General features: G+C 41.8%; 1 protein-coding gene across 6 annotated transcripts in view; it reads left to right on the top strand.

Annotated features, from left to right (window-relative positions):
• Positions 1-23,178, top strand: part of acaca (acetyl-CoA carboxylase alpha) — a 94,245-nt gene that overhangs the window by 33,537 nt on the left and 37,530 nt on the right. The window contains exons 21-37 of one of the 6 annotated variants that reach the window (XM_063203376.1): positions 3,925-4,025; positions 4,483-4,571; positions 5,152-5,276; positions 7,145-7,258; positions 7,920-8,033; positions 8,220-8,309; positions 8,894-9,012; positions 10,610-10,633; positions 11,762-11,890; positions 12,926-13,069; positions 13,494-13,596; positions 14,271-14,378; positions 14,683-14,739; positions 15,162-15,206; positions 15,624-15,665; positions 16,776-16,991; positions 17,272-17,427. In XM_063203376.1, coding sequence (XP_063059446.1) covers positions 3,925-4,025; positions 4,483-4,571; positions 5,152-5,276; positions 7,145-7,258; positions 7,920-8,033; positions 8,220-8,309; positions 8,894-9,012; positions 10,610-10,633; positions 11,762-11,890; positions 12,926-13,069; positions 13,494-13,596; positions 14,271-14,378; positions 14,683-14,739; positions 15,162-15,206; positions 15,624-15,665; positions 16,776-16,991; positions 17,272-17,427 — 1,776 coding nt within the window. The remainder of the gene's footprint in view (positions 1-3,924; positions 4,026-4,482; positions 4,572-5,151; positions 5,277-7,144; positions 7,259-7,919; positions 8,034-8,219; positions 8,310-8,893; positions 9,013-10,609; positions 10,634-11,761; positions 11,891-12,925; positions 13,070-13,493; positions 13,597-14,270; positions 14,379-14,682; positions 14,740-15,161; positions 15,207-15,623; positions 15,666-16,775; positions 16,992-17,271; positions 17,428-23,178) is intronic. The other 5 variants (XM_063203378.1, XM_063203377.1, XM_063203379.1 and 2 more) reach the window with 5 other exon arrangements.

Here is a 23,178-nt window from a genome sequence, read left to right as displayed (position 1 = left end):
ATATGAACAAGGGCAAGGCAATCTCTTGCCCTAACCATTATTCTGTGTTGTTGCATCGTTGTGATGCATATCGTCAAATAGGCATCGCTTGTCAAAAGGCGCCGCTCTCTCGCGCACACAGATGACCTTGGCTGATGACAGCATCCAAAACTTAGTTTTGTGGCATTGTTGTGAAGCATAATGGCTGCATTCAGGTTAAGTAAAAAAAAAAAAATGATAATAATAAAAATATTGACTCTATTTAGTCTAGCGCGCGGAAATAAGACAACCCCCCTTTTTAGAGTGCTATTTTTATAACAAAAACCACGTATTATATTCGGGCCAATACGGTATATCTTTTCATAGGAAAGCATAAAAAAGATTCACGTTGACACCAGTGTTAATTTTGTCAGCTTTTTTTGATAAATAAGTCTTAGTCTTAGTCACAATGATGAAAATAAATTTTAGTCTTAGTCAGATTTTAGTCATTGCCTTCCCAATTTAGTCTTAGTCTTAGTCAAAATGACGAAAATCAATTTTAGTCATAGTCAAATTTTAGTCATTTTAGTCATTTTCGTCAACATTTCAAATTTTAGTCATTTTAGTCAATATTGTGGTGTGAAATAAATAACCTACAATGGCTATTGTTATTTCAGAAAGTATTACTAATATAGCCTATTGTAGGAAATATTCACCTTGTCACTTGGTCATTTTCCACCAAAACCCATATCAGTCATTTCAACATCATAGAGCAAAAGAGCATTGCGCGCACACACACACACACACACACACACACACACACACACACACACACACACACACACACACACACACACACACACACACACACACACACACACACACACACACACACACACACACACACACTTCCAGGTGCAGGCTTCTCTCTCTCTCTCTCTCTCTCTCTCTCTCTCTCTCTCTCTCTCTCTCTCTCTCTCTCTCTCTCTCTCTCTCTCTCTCTCTCTCTCTCTCTCGTGCATTAGAAGCTGCTGCATATTATTTGATTTTGAGTTTGATCACGGAGGAAGCTACATGCTCTTCTTCACCTGACCGCGTGACTTAAAGCCTGCAGTGGGAAGACCAGGCATCCCAAGTCTCAATGAAGTTCAAGAAGTCTCCCTGATAGTGGCTTCCCGATGACCACGAGTCGGATAAAATATTGCTGATGTTAGACTATGCAAGTTAGCGGTTTTTGTTTTCAATTGGCAATGCGACTAGAACGATAATGAGTGCGGCATGCGTGGAATATAGGCTTAAATAGATTGCGCGAGCACACTTCGTATGCCCTGCAAAAGTCCCAGGGAAAATAGTTAGGCAGGGGTATGCAGACTGGACGATAGAAAGGACATGTAGGCCTACATACAAATATTTAAACACTAATGCTGTTTTGTTTGTCGGGGGTGTCGAGGCTCGATAAGCATGACCCTGAAAAGAGTTTTTGGAACTTAGGAAGACGCTGCAGACGCATGGAAATGCTGTCGACTTCCTTGGGTCTTTTAGCGTTGCTCTCGACAAGAACAAGTTTCAAATCTCAACAGTTTAAAACTCCTTAGCGATCGCCCATCCATTGATTCTTTTCAAAACTGCAGTAGCCGTGCCTCTGTTTAGACAGGCCAACTTTCTCTCCGCTGGCGCGCGCTCCCGCGGTGACTGATTTAAATAAATTCACAAATCCGACCTTCATGATTTGCTTGCGAACTGCCTACTCATGTGGTTAAACAACAAATATAGCAAACATTACAAAAAAAGAACAGACAACGAACGCCGGGCAGCCTAAGTGGAAGCTCGAAGAGGTTTAACATGACAGTATCAGAGGAGGATTGGCACGACGACTGTCATTACTGCAGAAACACATGTCTTCGTCATGGACAAGAGGGTTGTTGAACATGTTTCAAAATTAACACTTCCTCAACGTCGGCTATTTTTTCTCTTTCTCTGGGAATGTTTTAGGACCTAAACTCAACTTAAATGGACTCACTGAACTACTAGGCTACAGAACTACTGACTGAGCCGCGCCATGCACTGGCTGGCTGCCAGCAGAGACAAGCGAGGCAACAGCGTGAGCGCGCAATAACCTATGAAGTTCTAACCTATGAAGACACTTTGGCCTATATTACAATTATAAATTACAAATTAATTATAAATAATTATATTTTTTAATGTCCATTCGTCCATGGCTTGTAAATTTCGTCTCGTCTTAGTCTCCTTGACGAAAATATTTTTTATTTTCGTCATATTTTTATTTGCTGGAGGCAATTTTTAGTGCGTCATCGTCTCGTCATCGTCAAGGGAAAAAGGGGCGTTGACGAAATATTTTCGTCATCGTCGTGGTTGACGAAATTAACACTGGTTGACACAATGTTTAGTGACCTTTAAACAACATATTTAACCGCTTAAATTTCTTGTTCACTCAGAAAAAACCTAAATACAGCCATTAATGTTTGAACATGTACCCAACAAAAGTGAGTATACCCCAGATTGAAATCCGGTAGAGAAGGGGCCGTGTTGGATCGAATCGTCTCGAAATGAAAATGGATTAAAAGGGAGGTCATCGTGTGCGTTTCAACCTTTCTTTTCATTGAACTTTTACATTTTGAGTGTGCGCCTGGCTTAAATATATTGGTGTGAGATTTGAATGCAATCCTATGGAGAATACATTGTGTCAAAGTGAAATTTTTTATGCTTAACTATGAAAAGATATACTCACAACTCTGCCAAAACTGCAGGGGTGTAGTCACTTTCGTGATATGCTGTACATCAGAGGGTTGCAGTTTCGAATCCCATTCGTCCGCTCCCTATCTGACTCCATGGATGAGGTGCCCTTGAGCAAGGCACCTGACCTCACACTACTCCAGGGACTGTAACCAACACCCTATACTTAAAATAACTAAGGCGTTTGGATAAAAGTGTCAGCTAAGTGTAATGTAATGTATTGGAAAAAGATGGTGGGAAAGGGATGATGGTAACATGAACTAATAGAGCACATACAGTACAGGCCAAAAGTATGGACTCACCTTCTCATTTAATTAATTCTCTTTATTTGTGTGGCTTTTTAAAGAACACAATACATTTTCAGAGAGGGCATTATTTCTGTGCATGAACATGTGTATAATTGTTTGCCTAACAAAAAAATGAAAATATATAAAACATAAAAACAATTATTTTAAAAATATCAAAAAATGGCAAAACGTGACATCAACACAACAAAACTGAGGGCCCCACATGTTTCAACAAGCTTATTTTTCTGTCTATTTTCAAGTAAAAATACTCAGTCATTCGAGTCCATTTTAATTTATACAAGCAATACAAGACAGATTTTCTTGATCTGATAATAGGTCACTTGGTCAACATAGCTGATTATCCAGGTGAAACAGTGAGACAAAAAGTAAAAGTAAAAGTGAAAAACCCTGCCCCAGATTCCCTCCAACACAGGTTTTACCTCTCCAAGTAACTGGCTGTGACTCAATATCATATCAAGAAAATGTATGTAAAATGCTTTTATTGGCAAGTGTTTAAAACTAGGTTTTACTGTAGATCTCAAAATTCCAGTTCCACAATTCTAGTGAGTTATTGGAGGACTTTAATGTTCAATTAGGATTGACATGACTGTCTGGGCATTTTTATTTGAAAATGGACAAGAATACGCTTATTGAAATGTGTGGGGCCATCAGTTGTGCCGTGTCAACGTCAGGTGGATAGACAGCTGTCATTGCTGTTGGACAACAGCTAGAATGATATTTTTTGGTAAGTACGTAATTCTCCATGTGTTCATGCACAGTTTTGATGCCCTGCATGAAAATACACAATGAAAATCCACGAAAATAAAGAGAATGCATAAATGAGAAGGTGAGTCCATACCTTTGACCTGTACTGTACGTAGCACGAGTACTGCTACCTACTTAATCTTCACCTTTTCTACTGTAGATTGCCAACATCCTGGACAGCCACGCAGCCACTCTGAACAGGAAGTCTGAGAGGGAGGTCTTCTTCATGAACACCCAGAGCATCGTGCAGCTGGTCCAGAAGTAAGTCTAGTGGCACAGATACAGTACACCATTACACCACTTGAGTGACAGTCGAATCATTAACAATTGGAATGTTGTAATGCTTGCACTCTGCTTTTTAACGAGCATACTCTGTCGCTTCCATTGCTCGTGTCGCTCTTGCTGTGAACACCGTCCATTGAATCTTTGTAGTCAGGTCGCCTCTGGTGTGCTTGCTGGGTAACTCATTAATGCAGCACTAACAAAGTGTTGATCACACTTTGTAACCAGTCCAATGCACTGTATAACCATTTTTTTAATGAAGAAAATATTCTCAACTTCAGATAAAGAAATATTTATCCAATTCAATTCCATAACCTGGTTTCATGCAACCTAAGACTTAGTTAATTTACCTGCAGTTGACCACACTTGTTCTTAAAACATTGTATAACCAGCCATGCATTGCTAAGTGTGTTGTCTGTCCACCATGCCGTGTCAGGTACCGTAGTGGCATCCGTGGGCACATGAAGGCTGTGGTGATGGACCTACTGCGCCAGTACCTGAAGGTGGAGGTCCAGTTTCAGCACGGTGAGAACAAAGCCCTCTACCTTGGAGGCAAATCACGCCATCCTTGCTGCATTCTGTTTAGACACCTTTTTTGAGTCCAAGTTTTCAAATCGTGTAGTTGTGACCAGCAGGAAAAACTTCAGGACTAGTACGAATAGGTGTTGATGACCAATGAGGAAAATGCAGCATATAATGCTATTTTTCAGTCTGTTATGCAATCTTTAACTTATTGGAGATGATATGTTTCCGTGCAGGTCGAGTATTTAATAACAACAAATTCACTTGTAACCTGGGTGACACCGGGGTCGGGGTTAAAAGAGCGGTGCACCCAGGGAATGTCCTCTTGGCAAAATTTGAGTGACTGCCAAGCTCTGGCGGTCATCCGGAACTCATAGAACCGTGGTTATATACATAACCTTTGTTTTCTTGCCAATGTGGGTAGTCATGTAAATGGTGTAGTTCTCATTTGTGTCCATGTGATGGCAGTATGTGTCTTCACACCAGCACAACACAACAGTGTTCTCACCATGGCAATGTTTATGGAAGTTCATTCTGCCTGACTGGCTGTGTATCTGACTGTGTGTTCTTTGTTTATTCTCAGGGCATTATGACAAGTGTGTGTTTCAACTACGGGAGGAAAACAAAGGTGACATGGCCAATGTGCTGAACTACATTTTCTCCCACGCCCAAGTGACCAAGAAAAACTCCCTTGTCACCATGCTTATCGTAAGTACAAAAATCATCTCCCATGTTGGCTAGAGCTGGACAGGTTTATGATTTGGGCTAGTAATTAAAGGTTGATGTACATTTATTAAATTTTTTGAAAGATATTTTTATGGGCTTTTTGGGCCTTAATTTCGGATAGGACCGTGAAGGTGCGACAGGAAGTGAATGTGCAGAGAGATGGGCTAGGGTTGAGAAATGACCCCGTCCGGACTCGAACCGGGGTCCCCGTGGGCCTGCGAGCCCAAGTGTGGGCATTCACAATGCATATTTTATGCCTGTTCTCAAACTGATATCTAAAGTCAGCTTGAGAAATCATGTTTGAATTCACAACAAACTTCAGCATCTCAAATATAAGACTTTACACCCCCCAAAATATTTCACTTATTTTAGGTTGGTTAGAATTTATTAGCACACACACACACAGTTTATTTCCGTTATATTCAGTGATTTAATGTGTTGTTATGGTTAATATTGCCCAATTTGTTTTTTAATGAGCTTATCCCAGGTTTCAGTGAGATGTGTGGAAACGGCAAGTGCCAGAAAAATAATTTAAAACTAGAAATGCACTCAGAGAGTGCAGACTTCTGCCAAGGAAGCTGTTTTATAGGGTGTGATATAGTCAAATGTTCTATATATTTTTTTCCAAGTCTTTCTTGCCTCTTTTTGTCGAGTTAGAAACTGGAATGTCAAAATCTGCCCTATCCCGTAATGGTGAAGAATGTTTAAAAAAATCCAGATTCTGGATCGTGATCTGGATCACCCCCAAAATTTAATCACTTTGCTCCTTTTGTCATTTCCAACATCTTCACAAAGTTTCATCCAAATCCGTTCATATTGTTTTTGAGTCATCCTGCTGACAGACAGACAAAAAACCAAACAGACAGACAGGCAAACACGACCGAAAACATAACCTCCTTGGCGGAGATTAAAAGGTTTTTTTTATATATGTTATTTTCCTTGCCACATTTTGCAGCTTGCTTTTTGCGCACAAACTTAATTACTTAAATTGCTTACAGTGACATATCGGTTCTCTGTGTAGCTCTCTAAACACTCAACAGTGACGTATCCACTACCTCACATTCACTAAAAACTATCTACTTGTCTCTCTGCAATATATTCTGAAATTATTTGGGACATAGAAATATACATTTCTAAATGTTGGCAGCTGTGCTTACTTTGTTTATGAGACCTTTTTAGAGGTCAACTCTTTCAAAATATTTTTCCAGAGATGTTATCTTGCAGTATGGTTTCCAATTTCTCCTTTTTAAACGGGTCAAATGATGTGCGATAACATTTCCCTGGATTTCCAATTTCTTGCTGTTTTTTTCCTCTCACAAATTACTTTCTGTGGCTAATTTATTATTTCTTAATGAAGTATTAACAAGGCTTGTGTTTGATTCTCTCTCAAGGTTATATTATTAGTTCCTATTATTTATTCATAGAGCTACATCAGGTTTATATTAATGAGGAAAGTGTCCTGTTCTTTGCTCTTGTTTTCTTGCCCCCTTTCTCCTTCTCAATTTCTCTCTCATCTCTTTCTCTATTCCTGTTATTTGTCTGGCTTTTTTCATGTTGTACATGTTGATGTTGCATCAGTATCACTTCAAATGCATTTTGGACTTGATTTGTGTGAATACAATGCACCTCAAGTATAATCTTTATCGACTGTATGTTGCTTAAAGTATTGCCTAAAATGCCCATCTCTTCCATGTCCTATTGGAGGCAATTACGTAATTCAGTTCTCCATTCTCCCTTCTCCAATGCTAAGTTGTGAACCATACTATTTAAACGGTTCATTGCTGACGTCTTGTCATTGGATGTAATTGAGTTGCACCTGCCCCTCTCCTCTCTTTCCCCTGTTCCTATAGGACCAGCTGTGTGGGCGGGACCCCACGCTGACGGACGAGCTGATGGCCATTCTGACGGAGCTGACCCAGCTCAGCAAGACCACCAATGCCAAGGTGGCCCTGAGAGCGCGCCAGGTACTGTAAGCCCACCGCCATGCCAGCTGTGCCAGCCCCTGGCCAGGCAGGGCAAGACTGGAGCTGGCAGGAAGAGCAAGGCCGTGCCAACAAGCCACTGGCCGCTGCCAATGCCTCTGCTTGGGGAGTGCCCAGATTGTCTTCTTCCAGCTCCAGCCTCGTTAACAGGCCCCACAGCCTAACCTCTTCTGCCCACCACAGCCCAACCATCCACCCATCCATACATGTATACTTGTGTAATGACATTGAAAGGCTTTGTATTTGTATACATCCATCCATACAAACATCCATTTTGGACGATTGTCCAAATACACATTCCATGTAGTGTGAACAATACTTGAAGAATGTATACTATACTATACTATACTATACTAGAATGTCCTTAAAATATTGCATACGGTACTGAGGTTGAAGTAACTGAGCACCTGAGAAAGCTGTGGACTTTATCCAAACTCATCATGTAGTGAGACCAGAGCTGAAGCAATATACCGTAATATAAGCATGTAATATACCGTATTGTAAGCATTTAATCTGATGTAATATGTGACATCATTACCATGCAGAACTCTTAATTTTAAGTGAATGTTGGTGCTGAGAGCTTAGTGTTGACAGTCTCTCTTCTGTTCCACACTGCTCTCTCTCTCTCCTCTGGGAATCTCAGGTGCTGATTGCTTCTCATCTGCCCTCCTATGAGCTGCGGCACAACCAGGTGGAGTCCATCTTCCTGTCGGCCATCGACATGTACGGCCATCAGTTCTGCATAGAGAACCTGCAGGTGAGTTCAGTAACCTGCTCTGTGAAACTAAAACGATGGTTATGTATATAACAAAGGCAATGTATGTAACCAAGGTTCTATGAGTTTTGGATGAAAGTCACCTTTTAATGATTCTTTTAATTATTTTCTTTTGATATTGAGGTGGTGCAAGTGCCCTGTTCTTCATATTGTATTTTTGTTTTTCAGAAACTTATCTTGTCCGAGACATCCATCTTCGATGTGCTCCCCAACTTCTTCTACCACACCAATGCGGTGGTGAGGATGGCTGCACTGGAGGTAGGCAGATACTACTGGTGTGCATTGGCACTGCCCTCACGATTTGATTCGATTTCGATTTGGGAGGTTTCGATTCGATCCGATTCAATTCTACAATGCACTGCAATGCATTACATTTCTACTGAAAGCAAAGCAATGTTTCATCAGTCATGATGAGGCAATACAAGTAGTCAGATACTGAGCAACAATTTATTGGCTGTTTTCTGTATCAGTCTTGCAGTTTTCAATGCTTTGAAGTTCTTTTATTTAATTTAACGGAAGTAATTGAAACTTGAAAAAATTGCCGCATTGATTCTGGAACTTGCCGCATTGAATTGGATCGCCCATGCCCCGCATTGCATAGCATCGCCAAATCGATTATTGTTGACACCACTAGCAGATACAGTATGATGCTCCCAGCACTGCATCTGTTTCATACTTCTTGTTTTGTACAGCATATCACTGTTCACCGAGTTGTTTTTCTGTGTCAATGTGCATCACAAGTGTGTGTGGGTGGCTGCACTTTTGCTAATGTGTGTGTGTGTGTGTGTGTGTGTGTGTGTGTGTGTGTGTGTGTGTGTGTGTGTGTGTGTGTGCGTCCTCAGGTCTATGTGCGTAGGGCATACATTGCCTACGAGCTCAACAGTGTACAGCATCGGCAGCTGAAGGACAACACCTGCGTGGTAGAGTTCCAATTCATGCTGCCCACCTCGCACCCCAACAGGTACCTACCCATGATGCTCTGCAAGCTTGCCTCCCTCTGCCCCCCACATCCCCTCCCACTGCTGCCCACCTCCCACACCCTTAACCACCGATCCCCTAGCAAGTGCAGAGTCATGGAGGAGATTGGGAGCGGTGAGCTATGTGTTTGTGCTGGTAAGGAGGCACATATCATCCGAATCTCCTCCACTGTTGTGCTGAAATGAAAGTGCAAGGGTTTTCCCTAGGCCAGGTTAGGTCAGACTAGTGCCCAATCATGAGGGTGTAAATTCAGTTTGACTCAAAGGGTTTCAGTGATGCTTGGTAATCCAGTGTCCAAATCTCTTTGTTTTGTAACAAAGATTGTGGCTTTGAGCCACCAAATTCATGAAAACGAGCCGTAATTATTGAACATTGAATTATTGAACAGGTTGTGATCAAGAGAGAGAGTTGTGCTTTACTAACAGAAACTAGTGTAGACCACTGTTTTCTGTGGCTCTTCAGAAGTTGGTCTTTGTGGCTTATAGTTTTGCTGTGCACCCAAGGCGTCATGCTGTGTGTGTGTGTGTGTGAGTGTGTGTGTGGGAGTGTGCGAGAGAGAGCGAGCCAGTGTGTGCTTGAACATGCATGTTGCCATTAATCACCACCTCCATGCTTACATTTATTGTTTTGTCCAAGTAACTGTGTCTTTGCATGGCTTTTCGACTGAGCTTAATATTTATCATAATCTTAATGTGTTTTTGCATGTTTTATGACTGAACTTTTTGTGCTTGTAATTAACCAAGTTATTAATTCTTGCATGCTCTGATTATCACAGTAAATGTTTAAAAATTGGCTGTTGTGTCTGTACTGCAAATTTAACATTTGCAGTCGTTTTACGTGAGACACGTTTTGAGTTTTTGCATGATGTGTGTGTGAGGAGCAGTCATTGGCCAAGCGTGTGTGTTCTGTCTGCTCCAAAATGACCCTATATTCTGATTGGCAACTTTTACTTTTTCTATTTTTCTATGATTAAAGTGAAATTTAAGAAAATCCTTCATTCTGTTAATATTAAAAAATGAACTTGACCAATTAGATAACACTGACCCAATATTCAGCGTAATTTTTTGTCAATCAAGCTTCTTTCGCTTCCCTCTCCTGTCTGCAAAGTGCCATGTGATGCGTGTGTATCCAGGGTACCCCTTTGACCTTCATGCTGCTAGGCAGATGAGTCTGCCTAGGACTAGAATGGCTGCGTATGGCAACTCAAGCTCACAGTGCTGAGCAGAACTGAGGCATACACAATGGCTGATGCAAATAATGAATAGATCTATTGAAGCCTAGAAAAATGTATAGAAAAAGAAATGTGTTACAGAATTTTTTTCTTGCTTTTAATGTGTATATTATTTGCGTCTGCCATTGTGTGTGCCTTAGCGATTCTCACCATTTTGGAGTACTTTTTTTTTAAGTTGATGCACCAGGCAAAACATTTTTTTCAGACAGAAGGCGCAGACGTCTGCACACACAGACACACACGCACATGTCCACACGGGCATACAGGCTCAGGCCAGTGACTCCTCTGTCCTCCATGTTGGTGCCTGCCTGACACTAACCAAACGATAATTAATGTTGTTTGCTTGCAGAGGGAACATCCCCACTCTAAACAGGTATAGTAACGATTCTTTCTACTACTGATCACCCATGTGCAGTTTGTACTCCTCAACACAGTGTATGTCTCAAGCATGGTCAGACTAGTGGTTTTGATAGTGGAGACACCTGGCTATAGTTTAATCCAGGTTGTAGCGTAGATGTCTTCACGTGTATGCCTAAAAAATGGAAATGGACTTGAAATTGGAATTGACATCGTCAGTTAAGCATCAAGTAGTTTGCACTTTGTTTCTAAAAAAAACGTCTAACAGTTAACACATTGAGACGAGATGTAGATTTGTTGCAAAATACTGAATGTACAATATCCCGGTCTGCCTGTAGTGTACTGCTTGTGTGTTTTCTTGTTGGTATTGTTGACTCTTGTTTTTTTCTTACATTTGACACCATTGCTATCGAGTCTGTGTGTTTGAGTTTGAGATAGTCAACCCCTAACCGGAAAAAGCGTACTGTTTTACTATTATATTGTATGCGTTGGTTTTATTTTGTTGTCATAGTCCTCAGACATGCTGTAGAGGTGTGTGTTTGTATTTGTGTGTTGGCGTGTAATGGCATCCCATGTTTTACTCCAATTGTTCCTCGCGTTGTGTTGTGTACGCGTCGTAGGCATGTGAAGTAATGTGGCGTCAAAGCTAATTTGTTGTTAATTTAGCTTTAGTGGGGCACCCCGCCGGGTCTGAATGAGCTGTGTAAATGTCCTGCTTAATTCCTCCGCCAGGGAGCCTGCTGATGACACCCATGTGATTTGTTTGTCATGCCCGGTGCTCGTGTGTCTGATTGTGTGTCTGTGTGTGTTTTTGTGCATCTGTGTGTGTGCGTGTGTGTATATTGTATGTGTTTTGGTGCGTGTGTGCATATGTGTGTGCGTGTGCGTATGTATGCGTATGTGTGTGCTTTTGCCTCTTTGTTCATTTGCACAAGTGTGTGTGTGTGTGTGTGCGTTTGTGCGTGTGTGCGTGTGTGTGTGTGTGTGTGTGTGTGTGTGTGTGTGTGTGTGTGTGTGTGTTGTGTGTGTGTGTGTGTGTGTGTGTGTGTGTGTGTGTGTGTGTGTGTGTGTGTGTGTGTGTGTGTGTGTGCGTTTGTGCGTGTGTGCGTGTGTGTGTGCCACTGTCTCTGTTCTCGTAATGTAGGAGGATGTCTCCACCAGTTCGCCACCAGCAGTCTATCAAGGTCGAGACTGCTAGCACAGCGGCCCCTAACTCCTCCCCCACTAGCCCTCCTCAAGTTAGTCTGGCTGACTGCCCTGTAAATGACAACAGGTGTGGCCACGTGGGCTATCGTACCCATGACTATTTCCCCCTCTCTCTACCTCCGTCACTCACTTACCGTACTCACTAACCACGGTGATGTGTGTTTCAACACCTGGGTGGGCTTACGGGCCAATTGCCTTCAACTAGGGTGAAGCGGTGGTGATTTTTGTTGTTCTTGAAAAGGATACCTGTGGGATATGCAACAATGGTGATTAAGTGATGAACCTGGCTTGGTTAACCAAGAGGATGTTGTTTCTCCTTTCCTCACTCACTTACCGTACTCACTAACCCGGTGTCTTTGTGATCTCTCAGGGCTTGCAAGCCAATTGTCTTCAATCTTGTGTCTTGTTGTATTTTGTTGTTCTTAACAAGGATGGCTATGGAGTGTATTACAGAGGTGGTTACTGTTCGGTTCGGCAAAAAGTATTTAATGAAAGAGATCATGTCTTTGTTGTCAATTGAACAAAAGCCAATGGGCTCCACTTCTATCAGGTTTCCAACAACTAAACGAGTATTATCATTTAACCACAGCAGTAAGTTATACCTGCTGTAACAAGGCTGTCCTTTGTGGATACACTCAGGTATGATTTATCCATTCATTTTCCTAGAAAAGTAAGTGAGTGGAGTTGTTCCTGCGCTGATATCTATGAGGGTGTAATTATAACACCAATGGCGTGATTTTGTTTGTGAGTGTGTGGAAGCATGAGGGAATGACTATAGGATCTGATCACATACTGTACATTGGTGTTGCACAGAATGTGCCTGGGATGAGGTGAACCTGACTGCCGAACGCGGGTGACACAATTTTGATGGTGTGGGTCTGAATGGTGTTGGTGTTTTGTGTGAATTTTCTTTTCAAGTGACATCCTTTATGGCCAAAATGGTAACATATGCTTGGTGTGTGTATGTCTTGGTGTGTGTAAATGTGTGTGTGCGTGTGTGCGTGTGTGCGTGTGTGCGTGTGTGTGTGTGTGTGTGTGTGTGTGTGTGTGTGTGCGTGTGTGCGTGTGTGTGTGTGTGTGTGTGTGTTTTCTCGTGTCACAGGATGTCCTTCTCCTCCAACCTGAATCATTACGGCATGGTCCACATGACCAGCGTCAATGACGTGCTCCTGGACACCTCCTTCACCCCGCCCTGCCAACGCATGGGGGCCATGGTCTCCTTCCAGTCATTCCAGGAGTTCACCAGGTACTGTGTGTGTGTGTGTGTGGTGTGTGTGTGGAATGTGTGTGTCCGTGCCTGCAACAGAAACATGGGAAGTTGAGTACTTTCATTGCATTCATTGAGTTCACTGCATGGCATTGAAAGTGAGACATGTCGAGAAACTGAAAATTCTCTCCATTTGAACACACAAGCTCAAAGTTCTTTAACTTTCCACCTTACAGTAGAATGGTGTTTCGTGAGCATACTGGTCTACAGATTTTGTTGTGCATCACCCAAGTGGCTACTTCGCACTAGCTGTGGTTAGCAAAGGTCCACTTCACCATAAAGGTCTTTTTCATTTTTTCTACCAAGCACTACTGTGCAATATATGGACGTGAGTTGATCTTGTGTTGCGCTGTTGCTCTGTCCTTGAGTGTGAATCAGGCTCGATCCCCTCTTGTCTCCCCAGGAACATTAAGGACGTGCTCAGCTGTTTCTCGGACTCTCCTCCATCCAGCCCTACTTTTCCCGAGGGCGGAAATCCAGTGCTGTACGGAGAGGACGACAACAAGGTCAGGAGGATGAGCGTTTCCGTCAGACACACTTTACTGCATATCCAAGGCCGCCCATCTCCAAGAAAAACATTTCTCTACTCCCCTTCTTTGTGCGACATCACGCAGCATAGAATTCTGGAACGGGTAGAAAAGAGCTGTCTTTTAATCCTTTTCACAGGCCTTTGTGGTAGACCAAGGCTAGGAAATGTGAAGGAGATGAACCACACACATAGAGATGTCCACATACAGTACAGCTGAAACTCTCATCTACTGTATTTAGTAGTGCTACTGAGCTTGCTTCCTGACGAAGGCTTTATGGCGAAACGCGTTGAAGTTTTTTAAATGGAAGATGAATGCCTTGGTGGTATTCTACAACTTTTAGAATGAACTAAGCCTGTCACCAAAGGGCACCATCTTTACAAAGAACTAGTTCCACGTAGCACTCCAACTGGACTTGATTCTCTTATTGAGCTCATGTTGATGCAGTGGGCTAATATATGGATGAGACTTTGAGACTTTAGAGCATAGAAGATGATTCAATTTATATCTTGTAATGCCTTCACCTTGAGTCTATGGCCATTAATATATGAATGAATGTAGACCGGTAAATATAACGTGGCCCCCATTTATATCTTTTCTTTCACGTTATGTCTGTGGACTAATGCATGAGTGGTTTTTGATTCCCCCTTTAGAGCATACAGGACGAGCCCATTCACATCCTCAACGTGGCCATAAAGACCGACAGCGACATCGACGACGATGGATTGGCGGCCTTGTTTCGAGAGTTCACTCAAACAAAGGTCAGATCTGGTGTGATATCACAATTTGCCATTACAAAATTAAGAAAGGCACTCAGCTTGAAATGTATGTGTGAATACCGGTACATGTGAGAAAAAAAAAGCTGAAAATCTGTACTGTGCTGTACTTAAATGTATGTGGGATTCAGCACCCAGTTGAAATTAAATGAAATAAAAATGTATAGGCAATAGGACCTCCTCTTCTAGGTTTTTGCATTACAATGGCGATGCTCATTGTGAATGTGAATATGAATATGAACATCAATGTCACATGTGTTTCCTGTGTTTCTGTGCTTTTGTTTAACAGAAAGGTCTGCTGTTTGAACACGGCATCCGCAGGCTGACCTTCCTGGTGGCTCAAAAGGTTAGTTCTCGCATCCGGCACATTCGGTCTGCACGTCTCTCTCTCTCTGTCTCTTTTCTCCTTTTCTCCAGTCTGCCTTTCTGAGATCACGCATCAATTCATGTAATCTAAAATAAACCGTGTCTTTTTTTCCTTGGTTGTCATGACCTCTAACAGTAATTGGAATGTGCTGTAATTGACAGTCATTGTTGAAACGTGTGTTCTGCTGTGTGCATGCCACTGTACACGTACCTCTCTTCTCCTTTTCTCTCTCTTTCCTCTGCCTCATCTCCACCGCCCTCCCCTCTTCTCTCTCTTCTCTCTCTTCTCTCTCTCTCTCTCTCTCTCTCTCTCTCTCTCTCTCTCTCTCTCTCTTTCTCTTTCTCTCTCCCGCCCGCCACTCGTCTTCCCCCGTGCACGGCCAATTTCGCTGCACTTGGCAGGATTTCCGAAAGCAGGTGAACTGTGAAGTGGACCAGAGGTTTCATGTAAGTAAACAAGACAGAGCAGAGTGTCGTCCCCCCCCCCCCTTGTTAAAAATGTGTACAATAGATTCCCTCCCTTTCTATTAAATTGGCACTGTGGACTGTGAGGGCTGGTTAGTTTCGGTGCTTGGGTTGTTGTATTATAATATGAATGGGTACATTAGTTTGTATGTGTCGCTTCATTGTTGTCAAAGCTCCTTTTCTCTCACATCATTAAGTTCATTACCATATGATGCTGGGATCAAAGCCGAACATACACCAGATCAATAGGAATAGTTTGACGGTCTTAAAGCGTGTTTAATTTATCGTAAAAATTGAGGCTCTATGATGACTCGCATGCAGGAATGTTCATGAATGAATTTATTGAACATTTACTTTTTAGTAAATTTTTCACACTTTTCTGCTTTATTCCGGTCACAGAGGGAGTTCCCGAAGTTTTTCACGTTCCGTGCACGAGACAAGGTGAGTTGTCATGGCAAAAAAAAAAAGATCCATGTCCTTTGTTTATTTATTTATAAGATCGCAAGATGACTGATGAAGATGACTGACAAAAAACACTTTGGAAAAAATGACACAGTGCAACTTAACAGCAGCAACAAAACTACTGTATCTACTCGCCACAAAAAAGTAATAAATAAATAATTGAGGCCATGATCAATGGCTGTTACTATCCCTCCTGTCTCTCTCCTGATAGATTTTTTTGTAAAAATAAGGCTCCAACCAAACCTCATTACATTAATGACCTTTTTAATTACTTCACCCATTTGAGAGGAATAGCATCCATTAGCAGGGGTGGTGATGATTACCTTCCATTTTAATACTCCCCCCTTTCACAAAATGGCTCCTGGCCATTTCCCAACACTATTGATTTCCTCCTCTTTATTAAACTCCGAACCTCACCAGTTACTTTGTCCAATTCTGATTGGTTGAAAGAATGTTCGCAAGTAGGAGAAAGGGAATTGGAGAGAAGGAAAAAAACGTCTGAAAATATTTTGTCTTCGTGTCAAGCATATTTCGACTAAACGTAAATGATGTGTCAAAGAAGACTAAATATTTGTTCACACTAATGTTGTTTGTATGTGTGTTGCACTACCAATGTCTTTTGAACTCGCTCTCATTTGAATCAATTCCCGATGCAGTTCCATCATATTAATTGTTTGTTTGTCTATTGACACGTTCATGGCTCAAGTCCAAGTATTGACCCTGATATTTGTGTGTGTGTGTGTGCACGTTTGTGTGTGCACGTTTGTGTGTGCGTGTGTGTGTGCGTGTGTGTGCGTGTGTGTGTGCGTGTGTGTGCGTGTGTGTGTGCGTGTGTGTGTGCGTGTGAGCGTGCGTGTGCGTGTGCGCGCGTGTGTGTGTCTGTGTGTGTGTGTGTGCGTCTGTGTGTGTGTGTGTGTGTGTGTGTGTTGGTCTGTGTGTGTGTGTTGGTCTGTGTGTGTGTGTGTTGGTCTGTGTGTGTGTTGTGTCTGTATATGTGTGTGTGTGCGTTTGTGTGTGTGTCTGTGTCTGTGTCTGTGTCTGTGTCTGTGTGTGTCTGTGTCTGTGTCTGTGTGTTTTCTTTCCTGATAGTTTGAGGAGGATCGTATCTATCGGCACCTGGAGCCTGCTCTGGCCTTCCAGCTGGAGCTGAACCGCATGCGTAACTTTGCCCTGACGGCCATCCCCTGTGCCAACCACAAGATGCATCTGTACCTGGGCGCCGCCCGCGTGGAGGCGGGGGCGGAGGTCACCGACTACCGTTTCTTTGTGCGCGCCATCATACGGCACTCAGACCTGGTCACCAAGGTGAGGATGGAAAGCCATGCCTGCGCTGATATATATGTATATATATATATATATATATATAATGAATGGCTCTTTTGCAGCCCCCTATATTGAAGACAGAATTTGGAAAGAAGTGGTTATGAATATGTTTATAAAGCTATGGGTACACCAAGAGCGACTTATGTCAGACATGTTTGTCTGTTCGTTGGATACACTACAACCATATCTGAACCCAATATCCCTGGCTGTCTCTCTCTCTCTCTCTCTCTCTCTTTCTCTCTCTCTCTCTCCACCTCCTCAGGAGGCCTCGTTTGAGTACCTGCACAACGAGGCAGAGCGCCTGCTGCTGGAGGCCATGGACGAGCTGGAGGTGGCCTTCAACAACACCACCGTCCGCACCGACTGCAACCACATCTTCCTCAACTTTGTGCCTACCGTTATCATGGACCCCTCCAAGGTCAGTGTGACCTCTTCTCTTAGAGACCTCTTGTAAGAACCCAAAACGTAATAACTGCCCATAACGTAATAACTGCCCATAACGTAATAATTTGGGCGTAATAAAACCCATAACGTAATAACTTGCCCATAACGTAATAAAAATTCCTTACCCATAACGTAATAACGTTCTGCCCATAACGTAATAAGTTATTACGTTATGGGCAGGTTATTACATTATGGGCCTTACTCTAAAAAAAAGCGTTGATAATGTAATAACGATGCCCATAACGTAATAACTGCCAGTAATGCAATCATTTGGGCCCATTTGAAACATAAAAAAGCCAATAGCGTCAAATAGCAATAATGGTAAATGTGTAGCCAAGTGTTTTAAGTTAACATTAGCTAAGGTTGGTTGACAGGTATTGCTAACCATGCTAATAATACTAAATTGTTAACCATCTAAATTTTATTCAGTAAATAAAATGTAACTAGAAGCACTCAGAGAGCGCAGACTTCCGCCAAGGATGCTGCTTGATACATTTGACCATGTTACACCCTAAATCTTTCTGCCTTGTTTTAGTGCTGTTCTCGCAATTCAATTTCTGGTCACTAGGGGGCATCTAGATAGTGAAGAATCTTTTGAAAAGTCCTGGTTCCGGTTCGTGATCCGGATCACCCCCAGAATTTAATCACTTCTTCCTTGGGTCATTATCAACAAACCCACAAAGTTTTGTCCAAAAATGTTTAGTTTTTGAGTTATGCTGCTGACAAACAGACAGAAAAACAGACAGACAAACCAACGCGACCGAAAACATTACCTCCTTGGTGGAGGTAATTATATCCCCGAAACGCGGAGCGTCGGGGATGTAATGGTTTTGCGTGCGCCGCCGCGTCCGCGTCCGCCGCGTAAGGTCTTTCGTGTTAACGCGATAACTTTTGAACGGATGTTTGGATTTGTCCCAGATTTTTTGGGTGAATGCTCTAGGGCAGGTTCATGAACTGATTCCAGTTTGGAGGTCAACACTTTCAAGATGGCTGAATTCAAGATGGCCGAATTTTTGTTTGGCCCATAACTTCTGACTGGGTGGATGGATTTCTCCCAGATTTGGTGTGTTAATGCTCTAGGGTGGGTTCATGAACGTATTCGAGTTTGGAGGCCAACACTTTCAAGATGGCTGAATTCAAGATGGCCGAATTTTTGTTTGGCTCATAACTTCTGACCAGTCGGATGGATTTCTCCCAGATTTGGTGTGTTAATGCTCTAGGGTAGGTTCATGAACTTATTCGAGTTTGGAGGCCAACACTTTCAAGATGGCTGAATTCAAGATGGCCGAATTTTTGTTTGGCTCATAACTTCTGACCAGTCGGATGGATTTGTCCCAGATTTGGTGTGTTAATGCTCTAGGGTAGGTTCATGAACTGATCTGAGTTTGGAGGTCAACAGTTTCAAAATGGCGGAATTTTTATTTGGCCCATAACTTCTGACTGGGTGGATTGATTTGCCCGGTACTACCTTATTTTAACAGTTCACCATTTCAGTGAATCTAACATTATTTAGGTACAGTGTAACAATATTTAATACCGTGTAATACTAGTGCAATACCAGTGTAACTATGCATTACCAGGTACAGTGTAATAACCAATGTACAATATTTAATACCATGTAATACTAGTGTAATACCAGTGTAACAATATACAATACCATGTAATACCACTTACACAAAAATACATGATGTAGTACAAAATTGGTACATGGTGTTACACTGGTATTACATGGTATTAAATATTGTTACAATGGTTATTACACTGTACCTAATGTGGTTAAACAGTGTTACCATTTGCCCCATTTTTTGCTTCATTTTCACAATAGTCATTTGGTTTTAAGCCTATGCACGTCATTGATCTATGTATAGATATTAAATATATTTCTTTAATATTTTGTATTTATCATATACGTTTATGAAAAGGTGGACGGGAGTGGTAGGAATGATGGAATGGGGGACTGGAAGCGCCGCGTTATACCTTAAGCAGTCGAAGGCGACTGCACAGGCTGTCCTAGTGTACATTTGAGATTGAAGTGGATTAAGAGAATAGATTCATTAGAATACAGGGGGTTGTTTTCCAGCAGGGGCTATTTTACAATTTTGCTTGAATATAAAAATAGAACACACTGAAAAGAGTCCTCACAGGAAGCACAAGAGTCCTCATAGGAAGCACAAGTCCCTTTTCAGTTTTTGTGGGTATATCAAACAGTTCGGTCCGGTTCGACGTATTCAGACCTAAAGGTCTTGGCCTTAGCTGAAGCTGCCTCCTTGTCTGATGGTGACTCTGCCTATGTCTCTGATGTTGATCCTGCCCCTGTCCCTGATGGTGACCCTGCCTCTGTCCCTGATGGTGACCCTGCCTCTGTCCCTGATGGTGACCCTGCCTCTGTTCCTGATGGTGACCCTGCCTCTACTCCAGATGTTGATCCTGCCTCTGTTCCTGATGGTGACCCTGCCTCTGTCCCTGATGGTGACCCTGTCTCTGTCTCTGATGTTGATGATGCCTCTGCCCCTGGTGCTGAAAAACCCATGTGTCATGGAGCTTCCTATTAACCTTCAGAGGTTTTTCATAAAAGTATTGGTTTTGTCCTTGAACAAGATATGGCCATGCTTGGGGCATTTAAAGTGATGGTTCGGAGTAGTTTTCTGCCATGGTGCTGAAGCTGCCTCCTTGTCTGATGGTGACTCAGTCTATGTCCCTGATGTTGATCCTGCCTCTGCCCCTGATGGCAAAGCTTTAGCAGGACAGAATCTATTCAGCTTGAGTTGATAATAATAAACTCCAGCACTATTTCCAAACTTCCAAATGCTTAGTTTGGTGAATAGAGACCATATTTGTACTACTGTAGAAGTTTGGTGTCATGACATGTTAATTTTCTGAGGTAGGTTTGGAGATGTATGTGAATGCCCAATAGCACTTAAGCCAAGCTATTCGGAATAGCCATACAATAACTCGGTAACTCTGCTAATGTTCGCCCAAGCCAGAAAACACTTTGGGTGGACTACTGGATGGATGTCACGGTTCAAATGGCATTAGGGTGAATCTACTCTGAACCATCGCTTTAGTGTCACACCTGATCCGTCAGCTGTGCACCATGTTTAATCAAAAAAAATATATGAGATGCTCTTGTGGAGAGCCTACTTGAAGGCGACTGTGGAGGTGACATATCAATAAGCATCATGAAGCTGTACAAGGCTGCTAGACGCAGCAGCCTTCTCAGCACACGACTGAAAGGCTTATTATGCGAGAACAGCCAATGGATGAAAGCGTGGATACTTCTTAGTTATGTAGGCTACGGATTTTAGAAGATCAAGGACATTTACTGGAAAAAGTAACGTCAATATTACTGTATGTGGATGTTATTCTACCTTATGTTTATGTTGAGTATGCATATTTTGTTTGTTTACATTTTTTACATTTAAAAGTTTGAGTCAGAACAAAGCAAGATCACAGCACACTCCAACACTTCAGCCATGATATTTATGGAAAGTAATGCCAATTTTATGTTGAACTCATTTTACCTAATGTTTATGTTGAGGATGCTACAGTATGTGTGTGTGTTTTACATTTCAATATGATGAAAAGTATTCTGGTAAAATAGAATTTTATACAGAATAGCAGTCTGTCATTTTAATTAACATTATTTTTTGTATAACAAACAAAAGACATTTAATTTCACTATTTGTGTAGTTCATGTATGAAATTTGCAGTTCAAATGTTTGCATTAAAGGAATTGAAATTTTGAATACTGTAGGCTATGTATTTGTCATTATTATAATAGCTAAAAACTTCGTAGTTAGACAAATGGATTGAACACATAGGAAATGCAGAGGATAAGGATAGATTGCATTCTCACAGAAAATGCTGGAAGCGGGCTTGCCTTTGGGGCAGAGATGAAACAAAGTAGGCCTACTATTGAGAAAACAAAGCTAAAAGAAATGTTGGAAAAAAATCCATCCACCCAGTCAGAAGTTATGGGCCAAACAATTCAGCCATCTTGGATTCAGCCATCTTGAAAGTGTTGTAGCTCTGCGTTTTGGGGATATACTAAATGGCATACATGGTATTTTAAGTTGGCTAAGGAACACTGCATATGATATAATTTTGAAAATCAACATGGGTCCGAGTGGGATTCGAACTCACAACCTCCATATCTGTAATCCAGGACCTTTGCCATTGATACTAAATGACATACATGGTATTTGAAGTTGGCTAAGGAACACTGCATATATAATTTTGAAAATCAACATGGGTTCGAGTGGGATTCGAACTCCCAACCTCCATATCTATAATCCAGCACCTTTGTCATTGATACTAAATGACATACATGGTATTTTTTAAATTGGATAAGGAACACTGCATATGATATAATTTTGAAAATCAACATGAGTCCGAGTGGGATTCAAGCTCCCAACCTCCATATTGCAGGACTATTACCATTGGGCCAAGCAGCTGCCTATGAAAAGCATTACAGCAAGACAATATTACATTGCATTGAAGAGCTGAACAATAGACTTCTAGAACTACAGAGCAGTTGCTTGTTAAGAATAGAATGTTGAGAGAAAGTGACAGTTGAGATGGAACCCTATATTGGCTGCACCTGTTCTGATTGACTGAATGGCAGTTAGTATGGTGCTCTAAGGCAGAGGGCAGAATCAGAAACAGTTTTTTTTAGCTTGATGTTGCTAAAAAACTAAAAGGAATTGGCACGTGTCCTGCTGTCATACGTGTGATCTCTCTAACAGTCTCTGAATGAAGTTTATAGGTTAAACGGTTCAGTCACAAATAGACCTCTTGTGGGACATGCGCTGACCTCTTGAAAAAAGCACTTCAAGCCTCAATGGGAAAACCAATGTAAAAGCCCTGTCGTTTTTACACACCTGCCATTTAAAAAGTAATGGGAGTTGGGAGATAAAACTTTGACAATTTGGAGACATCCCATAGAGCTCGCTAACAATGCGTCAACTAAACTTCTAGGTGAAAGTGTTGATGTTTTATGAACGAAAAAGCCTCCTACACTCTGATCTTTAGAGTGGCGGAACCTTGGTTCATGAAGGTTCTACCATTGTTTTCAATGGGGACCCAAACTTGCACAAAATCGCCAAAAAGCGGAAAAACGACACGGACACGCTATAGCAGAACAAATGGTCTCCAAGCCGAGCCGGTCGTTTTAGTGTTTGAACGGTGTCTCTATCTGGAAAGGCCTAGGAGGAGATCCATTTTCTATTTTTACTGCCCTGCACAAGAGAATAAAGCAAGCAAGCATAAACTTTACTTAGAGATTACTAGAATCTGGCCTTGCTCTGCAAGTCCGCTTAAATATCCAGTTATTTATTTAAATATCCAGTCATATTTGCTGCAACAATAGAGGTCAGACGAAATATGAACAATAGTAAAGTGCATTGCAAATACTGAAGTCATCTGTGCGTTACTGGCAGTTATTACGTTATGGGCATCGTTATTACATTATCAAAGCTTTTTTTTAGTGTAAGGCCCATAACGTAATAACATGCCCATAACGTAATAACTTATTACGTTATGGGCAGAACGTTATTACGTTATGGGTAAGGAATTTTTATTACGTTATGGGCAAGTTATTACGTTATGGGTTTTATTACGCCCAAATTATTACGTTATGGGCAGTTATTACGTTATGGGCAGTTATTACGTTTTGGGTTCTTACACCTCTTGTCTAGCATCTCAAGCAGTCTCAAGTCCCCTAAAT

Source organism: Engraulis encrasicolus, chromosome 7, assembly GCF_034702125.1.
Source record: "Engraulis encrasicolus isolate BLACKSEA-1 chromosome 7, IST_EnEncr_1.0, whole genome shotgun sequence".
Classification (NCBI taxonomy): Eukaryota; Metazoa; Chordata; class Actinopteri; order Clupeiformes; family Engraulidae; genus Engraulis; species Engraulis encrasicolus.
Note: the sequence above shows the minus strand (reverse complement) of the source record. Positions and strands in the feature narration are given on the sequence as shown.